The sequence below is a fragment of the Histomonas meleagridis genome (genome assembly GCF_020186115.1).
Source record: "Histomonas meleagridis strain 2922-C6/04-10x chromosome Unknown scaffold_61, whole genome shotgun sequence".
NCBI classification, from domain to species: domain Eukaryota; phylum Parabasalia; order Tritrichomonadida; family Dientamoebidae; genus Histomonas; species Histomonas meleagridis.
The window spans coordinates 911894-925070 of NW_027150931.1; the positions used below are offsets into that span (position 1 = coordinate 911894).

The 13177-nt window shown below is 26.8% G+C and overlaps 4 protein-coding genes across 4 annotated transcripts; 3 read left to right on the forward strand and 1 right to left on the reverse strand.

Moving 5' to 3' along the window:
* Positions 1-443: 443 nt before the first annotated feature.
* GO595_010336 (uncharacterized protein) lies at positions 444-1010 on the forward strand (the record flags this gene model as incomplete). The annotated part of the gene is made up of 1 exon (XM_067913004.1): positions 444-1010. The coding sequence occupies one exon, from the start codon at positions 444-446 to the stop codon at positions 1008-1010; it is 567 nt and encodes a 188-aa protein (XP_067769074.1).
* A 6396-nt stretch (positions 1011-7406) lies between these two features.
* Positions 7407-7721, forward strand: GO595_010337 (ER lumen protein retaining receptor; the record flags this gene model as incomplete). Its single annotated transcript, XM_067913005.1, has 1 exon — positions 7407-7721. One exon carries the CDS (start codon positions 7407-7409, stop codon positions 7719-7721), a length of 315 nt encoding a protein of 104 aa, XP_067769075.1.
* A 179-nt stretch (positions 7722-7900) lies between these two features.
* GO595_010338 (uncharacterized protein) lies at positions 7901-8830 on the forward strand (the record flags this gene model as incomplete). Its single annotated transcript, XM_067913006.1, has 1 exon — positions 7901-8830. The coding sequence occupies one exon, from the start codon at positions 7901-7903 to the stop codon at positions 8828-8830; it is 930 nt and encodes a 309-aa protein (XP_067769076.1).
* A 3620-nt stretch (positions 8831-12450) lies between these two features.
* Positions 12451-13068, reverse strand: GO595_010339 (metallophosphoesterase domain-containing protein 1; the record flags this gene model as incomplete). The annotated part of the gene is made up of 1 exon (XM_067913007.1): positions 12451-13068. One exon carries the CDS (start codon positions 13066-13068, stop codon positions 12451-12453), a length of 618 nt encoding a protein of 205 aa, XP_067769077.1.
* Between the last annotated feature and the right edge of the window lie 109 nt (positions 13069-13177).

The window sequence follows — 13177 nt, forward strand, 5'->3', positions numbered from 1 at the left end:
AACAAGAATAAATAAGTACAGTGATAACAAATAATAAAAACTTCCTCCAAGTATCACAGAAACTATTCTAATTTGATACTAACCACACGTACTTATGAATTTCAATATGACAATCAAAATTAGTATTAACACCATGCCAGAAAGTAAGGTGAGTTCGAACACGGAATAACTTGATTCACCTAAACCAATTGTTACCTAAAATAATGTGTATTACTTTTGAAATGAAGCAAATTTCGGATGAAAAAGAAATAATAATAGAGGTTATCAAAGTTCCAATAAAAACATAAAAGAGCATATCCCGTACATCTAATTTTTTATGAGATTCATCAGAATAATCGTCACTTTCATTTAAAACTTTACTTTTATGGGGTGGACCAAAATAAACGTTTTCTTTAACGGCTTTTGTTTCACAAATGAATTTCACTAACCGCCAATCATTTTTGATGTCTTCTCTTCTTGATTTCTTGCTTAATTGTGATTCTCCAATGACTGTCGATGGAATCGTAGAAAAAACATCACTGCCAAAAGAAGAAATTGAAAAACAATTAAATCAACTTTTAAATGATGGATCAATTCGTTCAAGAACTTTTAACAGAGATCCACCAGTCTCTGTTTTTTGGCCTTCATCACTTATTCCATTCATAGAACAAAACCCTATCATAACAAATCCATTTAATTCACCATTTGATCATCAAGAAATCCTTGAAAGATTAACTGACTCACAATTGCAACATGAAAAAACTTGGCTACAAACAAAACTCCGAAAGTTAAATTCAGAATTTGAAAATCTTCAACATTTAGCTAAAACCAAAATTACCGATGAAGAAGAAGCTAATTTAGAATCTCTAGCATCCAAATGGATGAGTGCCATCCATGAAATGCTCTGGAATCTTGAAAGTAAGATGAAGAAAATGAATCCAGATATAAACATGACAAAATTACTCAACGAACTTCGAATTGATCCAAAGTCAGTTAATTGGGATCCAGATGAAGAAGATTTCATAGAGTAACAGATTTTTCTAGATCTGATATTAATGTGTAACTTCTTTGTTTTCTCAATTTTTTTGAAACTATTTTTAATAAAGCAAATATATGTCATTCTATATATGTTTCATATTTTATTTTATTTGTATAACAAAATTTTGAGTTTTGTTATTGTGTTTTTAACGGACCGTTAAAGATTTTCTATGGTTTATATATAACAATAGCTTAGCAACATGTTTTTCAGCTCACTCCCACTCATATCAGATACTATTTGCGATTTTACAAATGTTCAAGGGACTGATAAAGAAAGTGAATTCATTCAAGATCTTATGAAAAAAATTCAATCTAATATTAATGTTAAAGATATCAAAAAGAAAATTAATTGTGTGCAGCATCTAATTTTTCTCAACACACTAGGTTATGATGTATCTTGGGCTGATTTTGCTCTTCTTGGAATAATGGCAAATGATGATCCTTCAACTAAACAAATATTTTATACGGCAGCTTCACAAATATGGAATCCTAGCTCAGAAGTGGTTATTATGGCTACAAATTGTTTTTTAAAAGATTTGGAATCAACTTCTCCAAAAATTGTTTTATGTGTTTTATCAGCTCTTCCATCATTTTTAACACCATTAATTGCTGAAACAACGTCTGAATCTGTTATCAAGCTCATGAAGTCAAATGATTCCACAATTCGACAAAAAGCAATCACAACATTTTATTTTATTTGTTTAAACTCTCCAAATTCCATTAAGACTGGATTCCAAGCATTACGTTCATGTCTTGATGATGATAATACCAGTGTTATTTACTCAACCTTAACTGTAATTTATGAATTATGTTTAACTAATCCCAGCACATTTATTCCATTAATACCCAAGATTTACAAAATGGTTGATATTTATTCCAAACATAAATATATTCTTATTCGTCTTGTCCAAATTTTAACACTTTTAGCATCAGTTGAAGCACGTTTATCCAAGAAACTTATTCAATTGTTTACAAATCTTATCGTCTCCACCGATGACGATTCACTTTTATATCAACTTGTTTATTCCATTATTGAAATCCCATTACTTAATCCGACGCTTCATAATGCAGCCATTAGTTCTGTTACTTCCCGACTTAATTCTTCTGATCAAACGATAAAAACTTTATTCACCGGATTATTCTTACGACTTCTCAAACTTAATCCGAAATTATGTAAACAACACAAAGAATTAATCAATCAAAGTCTTAATAGTTATAATTATGAAGAACAATGTATTGCCATTGATTTATTATCCACAATAACAACGACTAAAACATTAGATTCAATCATTAATAAACTTTTCGACATCTTTAAGCAAACAATTCAAGTTGATTTACGTGATCAAATCTTAACTAAAGTTATATCCATTTGTAGTACTAATGATTATACATATATCACTGACTTTAATTGGTACATAACAATATTAAATGAGTTTTTAAACATTAATGGAATTACATGTTATCAAATTGTCGCTGATCAATTTTTAGATTTATTTATTCGAGTTCCATCAACACGAAAACGAATATCGAAAGAAATGCCGAACATTATATTAAAGAATTATATATATAATGATTCTATTCCATTGTTAATAGCTGCTTCTTATATCTTAGGCGAAGAACATGAATTAAACAATAAAATATATGAAATTATTCCAAAAATTATAAATTGTAATGAAAGAGTTCAACTTTCATTTATATTATCATTAATTAAAATGTATATTAAATCAAATAATAAACCAAATGATTTTGATGATAAGTTAAAAATGTTTTTACAAAACGATTCGAAGTTCATACAAAACGAAATAAATTCAATGATTTCATTTGTTAATATAATTAAGAATAACAATGAATTTATTAATGAGTTTAATAATAATAAAATCGAATTTAATGAAGAAGAAATTAAAGTTCCTGATGAAGTTAATGATGTAATTCCATTATTTGATATGAAAACTGAAGAAGTTAATAAGAAAAATGAAATAATTAAAAGTAAAAAATCGAAAATTAATAAAAATAAAAAGAAATTAAAATCAAAACATATCCAATTAATTGGACAAAATGAATTTTATATAATCGAAACAAATAAATTCGAACCAAATAATAAACAAATTAATATTGGAATAACAATAAAAAGTAAAACAGAAAATTATAAAATTAATAACTTAAATATCGAAGTAATGAAGAAAAAAGGAATTAAACGAATTAACTCAAATGAAAACGAAAAATTCGAAAACGTAAATGAAATTAAAACTAATTTAATCATTGAACTTGAAACACCAGAATTACCACAAATTATACATTTGATATTTACTTTAAATTTCGATAACATCATCGAAAGTAAAATTAAAGTGTTTCCTTCATTCTTCTTAAGGCCAATATCGAAAATAGATAAGAACGAATTAGAAAATTGTAACAAAAATCAAAAAATCGCTTTAAAGGCAAAAATTAAAATCGAAAAATTGTTGAACTGTATAAAGGATATAATGAATTGTTTGAAAATCAATAAGAAAGATGAAAATGTTTACGAGTTCGTCGCAAAGACAACGTACGGAGTGTGCGTGGTTGCATTGTTTAACGTGAGTGATGTTGACGACTTGTTGAATTTGGAAGTGAAATCGTCAGATGAAAAATTGTTGGATTCTGTGATGAAGGAAATGAAAGTGAATTTATCTTCTTTATAAAATATCAATAAATGAATGTTTTGGTTAAATTTATCGTAGTATTTGTAGGTATAACAAATTAATGTCTTTAGTTCGAAATTGATTTTTGATATTATGTTTTAAGCATTTTTCAGGAAAACACAACAAAATTAATGTAGGACACCGTTTACTTAAATAACGTTATTTTTTACTAAAAGTGCAACGATTAGACTTCAGAAAATTGAATATATGACAAACAATTATCTCGGTTTAACACAAATTTTGATAAGCCATAAAAGCACGTTTAAAAATGTCATTTTTACACGACGATTATATATTGTCATCGGCATTGAAAAATTTCAACTCTGTTACAGTCATCCTGCGTGAGCTTGATTGATTTTTTCTATCGTTGATTGAAATAACGAAATTCTCAGAATTATTTTTCTTGTTTTGAAATTCGAAATATCAGCGAACACACTCAGGAAAAACCACAATTATATTCTTAAAAAACAATAGTATTTACCAATGATATATTTGATTCTCGCCACATTAAGCAAACACACACTCCTGCATCACTCTATATCAACTAAATACCATTTCATTGATCAGAAATTGAATTTCATTATAGAGAACTTATATGCTTTTGCACATAATTGTGATCTCATACTTCCATATTCTTGTTATTCTTCTACTGAATCAAATTTATTTCCTTATATTTCACAAAGCACTATAAATTATCCCTCGCTAATTTATTCTTTTAATAAGATTTTTTTATTCATTCTTTTTATTATGTTGATATTATTGACAAAACTTAATTTAAATAATGCTTTTTCCATATATTATAGGCAAGCATTTAAATTTATTCCAATCTTCTTTTTTACTATACTTGTAGCACACTCTGCTGAGGAATTTAATGCTACATCAGCTACACTTTTTATTTATAATTCAAATGATTATAACCAAAGAAAAACATATCAAGACGTAGCAAAGCACATTGTGATTGTTGAAGGAATTATGGATTTAGGATCATCAGCTTTTGAGAGATGGGATTCATTAGTTACTGTTAAAATTGGTAATTCGGTTTATTCAATTGGGGATTATGCATTTTCAGTATGTAGTAACATAGAAAATGTTACTTTAGGTGGATATGTGCAATCAATTGGAATTAGTGCTTTTTCTTCATGCAAAAATATGAAAACAATTTTAATTCAAGAAAATTTAACTTCAATTAAAAATAATGCATTTCGTTCCTGTACATCATTAATCAATATAATTATTCCAAATTCTGTTACATCAATTGGATCAAATGTATTTTATTTATGTACTAGTCTTCAAAATATAAAAGTATTAAAACAAAATTTATACTATACTAATTATAATAATGATGGAGTTTTATATAATAATATTATGAACAATCTTATTTGTTATCCTGCTGGAAGCACAAATGAAAGATTTGAAATACCATCTTCAATTACAACAATTTCAGATTATGCATTTTATAACTGTTCTTCATTAAAAAATGTCGAAATCCCAACTGGGATAAATTACATTGGAAATTATGCATTTTCTTATTGTTCGTTTTTGGAAAAACTTCAAATACCTAGAACTGCTACATCAATTGGTTATATTGCTTTTACTTCATGTTCAAGCCTACTACTTATTGAAGTAGACAGTTTGAATCAATTTTATTCCAATTATAATAATGATGGAATTTTTTATAACTATGGGGAAACTCAACTTCTTTGTTATCCAGCAGGAAATCCAAGAGAGTCATTTCAAGTTCCATCCACAGTAACTATGATTTATACTTATGCATTTCAAGGAAGTTCTTTTTTAAAGAATATTATTATACCAAATAATGTAAATTCAATTCAATCTTGCGCATTTATGAATTGTATATCACTTAAAAGCATAATAATTCCAAGTAGTGTGAATACAATTGCAGGATCTTTATTTCAAGAATGCAGTTCATTAACAAATATTACAATTCCAAATAGTATTACACAATTTGAAAGGTTTTCTTTTTCTTCATGTACTTCATTAGAAAGTATTGAAATTCCGAGTAATTTAACAACAATTGATATTTATGCATTTTCATTTTGTTCTTCATTGAAAAACATAACAATTCCTAAATCTGTTTCAACAATTGGACAATGCGCTTTTGAAGCATGCACAAGTCTTCGCTTTATCGATATATCTTCTGAAAATTTGGTTTATTCCAATTTTGAAAATGATGGAATAGTTTATGATAAAAATATAACAAAAATAATTTGTTATCCAGCAGGCTATTTAAATACATTTTATTTTCCACCTTCAGTAAGTTCAATTGAACTTTATTCATTTGAAAGTTGCGATTTTATTAACTTTACAATTCCAAACAATATAAAATCAATTGGTATATATTCATTTTTCAATTGCTCAAAATTGGAAACAATTATAATTGGTGAAAATGTAACAGAAATATTGAGTGGAGCTTTTTCTTCTTGCATTTGTCTCAAATGTATATATTATTATGGAAAATCGGCTCCAAGTATCGTTTCAAATGCATTTACAGATGTTCCAGCTAAAAGTATTATGACAACAACTTCATATGAAAATAATAATTTTGGAACATTTAATGTTTCAAAAGGAATCATATTAGATGAATGTCTTCCTCCAACAAGCACATTCACTCAATCACAAACATATTCACAATCAAATACATTTACAAAATCAAATACATTCACTTCTATTAATGAATTTGAAAGTATAACATCTTTTTCAAGTGGTATAACTATAACTCATTCATATATATTAACAAGATCAATATCATTCACGCATACAATATCTATTTATAGTGTAACTTATTCAAATTCTTTTACAATAACTTTTCTTCATTCTAAGGAAACATATATTGACACATTACTTCTTTTTTATGAGTATACATTTATTACATATTCATTTTTTGGAAGTTTTTATTCAGATTTCTATACTATTTTGTATTTAACAAGTTCACCACCAAACGAAAACAAAACAATAATCATAATTATTGTTTGTGTTGTGGTGGTTATCATTGTCATTGTGTTAATTGTTATTACTTTGATGATTATTCGAAACAAAAAGAGAATGAATGATGAAAATGATTTGAATAGCATTGAAGAAAATGAGATTAAGAACACTAATAATTTCATTGCAGGAATGGAAATTGCAAATTCCAAAGAAGATCCATTTGCAGATGACTTTAAAGAAGATAACCACATTGAACAAATCTAATTTTTAATTAATAAATATGAACTATCATTTTTTAGGCAACTTTATAAAATATTTTGCTTCATAAAATAATTTTTTGTTGTTCCGCTGAAATTAAACCGTTTTTCGACCGTTTTCCATTTGACAGAGATTGACTAAGTTTGTCAGACTATTTTATTAAGAAAAATGGTTCTTCAATGGAACATTTTCAGGTACTTAGCAGATTTTTCCCATCTAATTTCAGTCTGCATCCTTTTATACAAAATGCTTTCTAAGAGGACATGCAATGGTGTTTCACTTAAAACACATATCCTTTATTTAATCGTATTCATGACAAGATACGTCAACAAATACTTCTTTTATCCACCCCTCTATAACATCCTTTTCAAAATTTTCTACATATTTTCCGAAGCGTTAATTGTTATTTTAATGCTCACAAAATTGTCAAGAACATATGAAAAAAGGCATGATACTTTTCGTATAGTTTTCATAATTGTTATTTGCATTCCTTTGTCTTTGATTTCTATGCCAACCAAATCATTCGAAAGCTTCTTATTTGCTTTTTCACTCTGGGTCGAAAGCTTTGCCATTTTCCCACAGTTGCTCTTGCTCAAGAGGTCCTTTAAGCTTGATGTTATCAACCTTGAATACATTTTCTTCCTTGGAATTTATCGCTTGTTCTATCTTTTGAACTGGATCTACAAGCTTGTCAAAGACACTGGATCAACGCCAAAGGTTGTTTGGATTACAGGCATTTTACAAACACTTATTTATAGTGATTTTATTTATCAATATCTGAAGATGAAGATCACCGGAACTGATGTCGACTTGCCTCTTTAAAAAAGAAAACCACTAAACAATCATATGCTTTTAAAATGATTTTTCAATTTCTGTGTTTCTCCAAATTTTCGTGCAGCACTGAAAATCGAAATAAAGTATAGAATTTATTTGAACCCCTTCTGAAATTTCAATGAAACTGCTTTTAATCGGCTTTTCGTTCCATAAGTTGAAATATTAAAATGAACCAACCTCTCAAAGCAGATTCCGACGACTTTGAAACAGATTCTTCTTCAGGAACATCCAGTGTTCCACCTGAAATTGAAAATGCACGAAATAAATGGAATCAAATTGAACAACAACAACAAGAATTAAAAATGTCAATTCCAACAGAGATGGGTGTAGGTGGCACCGAGGTAGATAGGGCACGTCCAATTACATTTTTTGATGCTCGTGCCGAACTTGTTAATAATATAAAGAATAATCCAAGTCCAATTGAAAACATTCCCACTTTAACAGCCGAGACAGTATGCTTTTGTTGTATCAAAAATCTACCGACTGATATTATGATAGAAACTTGGAAAATAATATATCTTTTATCAAGAACACCATTTGAAGAAGACAATTTACTTCATCACAGAATCCTCAATACCCTTCACATGCTTATCACAGGGTGTCAGACACCACCTTTACGATATGGAAATCATTGGCAAACAATTGGGTTTCAGTCAAACAATCCTATTACAGATCTTCGAGGCGCGGGCATCCTTGGCCTTTTGCTTCCAATGCAACTTTTTGCCAAGTACAAATCCATGGGTCAAAAAGTGATTGAAACATCTCGATTGCCAGGACAAAATTTTCCATTAATGACAGTACTTATTGTGTATACATCAGCTGCTATCCAAGCAGCGCAGACTAAGCATATACTTAGTGGGAATAGTTTTGAAAGTTGTTGGGATAAAATGACAATGTTTTACATCGGAGCGATCGAAACGTTATGTAAAGAATGGAAAAACGAATACTGCGACATTGAACATGACTATCTAAAGTTCGACAGTGTGAAAGATAATTGTATTGCAAATGCAGAAGCGACTTGTAGAATAGGAAACGCAATAATAAAAGAAGAAGAAAAAGAAGAAGAAATTAAACAAAATGCAAATAATGATAAATAAATTTGAAATATAGAATAAATTATTATTCGAATTTTAATTTGAGAAGAAAAGTTATTATTTCTTGTGAATATATTTTAAATAAATAAAATTTAATATATTTTTATTTTTTGATTATCTTTTTCTAAAAATTTTATTTATAAATCCTAACAAATAGTCCGAAATCTCTAGGGGGTTTGTATCCCTATCACCATTTGATTTCAATAGCGTTAACTATTCTTTCTAAAAAACATTGCAATTCAATAGGAACTTTTTACATTATATTAAGTAAGATTGCATATTCTATAAAATTTGGAATGTAATGTGTATGTATATTATTATTATTCCTTCTTACGAACGTGATTCAAGCAATTTAGCTATTTCAGTGTGCCCATTTTCTAATGCATAAATATATGCTGTTTTAAATGATTTGAATAATTTCCAAATATTATTTTGAAATTTCAAATTATTAAAGTAAATTTTAAATAAAATTAATAAATATCCTTAGCATTAATATCTATTCCTTTATGTTCAAGAAGTAATTTGACTATTTCTATGTAACCTTTTTCAGATGCAAACATAAGAGCTGTTTTAAATATTTTAAATAATTATCAAATATTATTTTGAAATATCATATTATTAAAATAAACATAAAACAAAATAAATATATATCATTTTAATTAATATCAATTCCTTTTTGTTCAAGAAGTATTTTAACAATTTCTGTATAACCATTTTCAGATGCAATCGTTAGAACTGTTCTAAATATTTAAAACAATTACCATATAATATTTTAAAATATAAAATCATTAAAATAAACATATTTATCATTAACATCAATTCCCTCTTGTTTAAGAAGTAATTTAACTATTTCTATATAACCATTTTCAGATGCAATCATTAGAGCTGTTTTATATAATTTAAATAATTTCCATATAATATTTTGAGATATGAAATTAAATAAATAAATATATTTCGCATTAATATCAATTCCTTTTTGTTTAAGAAGTAATTTAACTATTTCTGTTTGATTATTTTCTGTTGCAATCATAAGTGCTGTATAAAATATTTTAAATAATTTCCAAATATTATTTTGAAATAAAAAATTAATAGAACAAATTTTGTTGGCATTAATATCAATTCCTTTTTGTTTAAGAAGTAATTTAACTATTTCAGCATGACCATTTTGAGATGCTAAAATAAGTGTGATATAAAATAATTTAAACAATTTCCAAATATTATTTTAAAACACAAAGTTATAAAAATAAATATTATTAGTTTTTATATCATTTTCTTTTTGTTCCAGAAGTAATTGTACGATTTCTATGTGGCCATTTTGAGATGCTTTCATAATTGATGTATAAAACAATTTAAATAATTTCCGGGTGTTATTTAGAAATATTAAATTATTAAAATTAATATTATCATTAGCATTGATATCAATCCCTTTTTGTTCAAGAAGTATTTCAACAATTTCTGTTTGATTATTTTCTGTTGCAATCATAAGTGCTGTATAAAATATTTTAAATAATTTCCAAATATTGTTTTAAAATAGCAAAATATAAAAATATGTCCAAAGAAAAACAAATAAATATCTTTAGCATTAATATCAATTCCTTTTTGTTCAAGAAGTAATTTTACTATTTCTGTATGACCATTTTTAGATGCAAACATAAGTGCTGTATAAAATATTTTAAATAATTTCCAAATTTTATTTTTAAACAAGAAATTAATAAAATAAATCCAATATAAAATAAATATATGCCTTTAGCATTAATATCTATTCCTTTTTGTTCAAGAAGTAGTTGAACGATTTCCGTATAACCATTTTCAGATGCAATCATAAGTGCTGTTTTAAATATTTTAAACATTTTCCAAATATTACTTTGAATTTCTATATTATTTAAATAAATATATTCAGCATTAATATCAATTTCTTCTTTTTCTAAAATATATTTTACGAGTTCGATATTTTCTGAGGATAATGAAACATATAAGACATTGTTTGGAATTTGGTTGTTTTGAAGAAAATATTTCACAAGATATAAATTTCCAATTTCAGCTGATTTATTAATAATAACATCATTGATGTTTATACTTTCTTTTAGTAAAAATGAAAATAATTCATAATTATCATATAAAATGCATGTTTTCCCTAATTTTCCCAAACTAATACTTGGTTCCATTCTATTTTCATACAAATAATTAAAAATATTATTTCGATGAAACATAATTGCTGCTTTATAAGAACCTTTAAATGATGTATGATTTTGTTCACATAAATGAATGATTTCTTCATTTCCACTTGCAATTGCATATTTTCCTGTATGATTTCCTTTTGCTCCATTCATAAGTAAATATTTAAAACATTTTACTGATCCAAAAAATGCTGCATAATCAATTAATGTAACATTTATTTGATTAATAAATGAACACCTTTCATAAAGTGATGGTTCAATTGTTTGATTGATATCAAATTTTGTTTGTGATGATATTTTTTGAAGATTTTCTATATCATCATTTCGAATTATTTTGGCAATTTCATTCGGATTAACTCCATCTTCAATTAATTTCTTATGAAGTTCCCAATCATTCTTTGAAAGTTCTTCAATATTTTTAATAATATCATCAGTAAATATATCTTGTTTAATTTCTTCTTTGGAATTATAATGGACAAAATATGGATTTCTTTTAATTTGAAAATTTGGTTCAATAAACCCATGTTCAATCATTTTATGAATAAGATAAAATGACTCCATTGTGCGCTCATTAAGTAAAAAGCGTGCGACTAAATTAAAACTCATGAATTTTCTTTTGTTATTTTCTTCCATTGTTTCAATTTCCTTAAAAAAATTCAAAAAAATATTAACATCTATCCTTTTTAAACAAAATAATATATAAACCATATGAATGATATTTCTACTAAAAGTTATTGGATAAATATTATCAAATTTATTAAATATTATTTTGATTGATTGAGTTATATTTTCTTTGTTTAAATTAAATATTATTTGATTTATCAAATATAGCGTTTCTAAATCATTTTGGGTTTGGTTTGTCATTTATTTTGTTTTTGTTTCCGGAAGAATGCGTTTTGTTTTTTTACCTAAAATATGAGTCTATGATCGTTTTTAAATCAATTTTCAATGATCGGATAAATAAACGGTCGGATTGATTTCAAAAAAGAGAGTTAACTAACAATGGGCAATGATTATGATTAATAATGGATTTGGTATATCGCATCATAATATAATTTTCATTGATTAAACTAGACTCTTTCGACAAGGGGCAATCGTGCCATATTGCCATTTTCAAAATCTATATAATATGGATTTGAAAGATTACAGTTATTTTTGAATAAAAACATGAGATTACCAATTTTCTAGAAATGAAATTTTTTTCAGCATATTAATGTTTCTAGGAGAATTGTTGAATGAAACATATTGCAGTAAGTTATTTATGTTGTTTGCTGTTTGAACTTTTTGTAAAAAATTTCAACTCTTTATGTGTTTTTCGAAGACACGACAAAATACACCGTAAGAGAAAAAAAATGTTCAGCCTATTTAATCATCTAATATTTTTATCTGATTTTTTTTTTTACTAAGCAGTGCATAAAGCGTAAAATTAATAAAAAAATCAATTTTTTATTTTGGTATATGATCAAATACCAAAGGTTGATTAACAACCTGATAAGAACGATTCATCACAGAAACATTTGCAAACACAATAGAGTCATGGACTTGAATTCCATAGGATTCATGTATATGACCAAAGATATGTATTGCTGGACGAATTTCAAAAACTTTTTTTTTGAGAAATTCATCACCTTCTCTTGGAACAGGTCCATCAAGTTCTCGCGAAACAGTGTCTAATATTCCGATTGGTGGACCATGTGTCACAATAATATCTGTTTGTGGTTGAATTGATTTCCATACTGTTCCTTCAAGATCAGGAAGTGGAAACGCCCAGTTGTAAAAAAATGGAGTATAAGGTGAGCAGAATATTTTTAACCCCATCAATTCAATTGTATCATGCTCAACATAAATTATTCCATCATGATAAATGTGAGATTTAATTGTTTCAACAGGAACTTTAAAATATGGCAGATACCGTTGAATTATATCATCACGATTTACTTCATCAAATGTAAGTTCATGATTTCCAGCAATAACCACTCTATATTTAAATGGTTGTTGCAAGTACCAATCGCGAAAGCTATCTACATCATCTACATTCCCATAAGCCGTAAAATCGCCGCACATGATTCCAATATCGGCAGGAACAATATATTCTTTTGGGATTTCGAAATGTTTTCCATGACTATCTGAAAAACAAAAAATACGTATTGCGTTTTCTGGTTTTGGTTGCGAA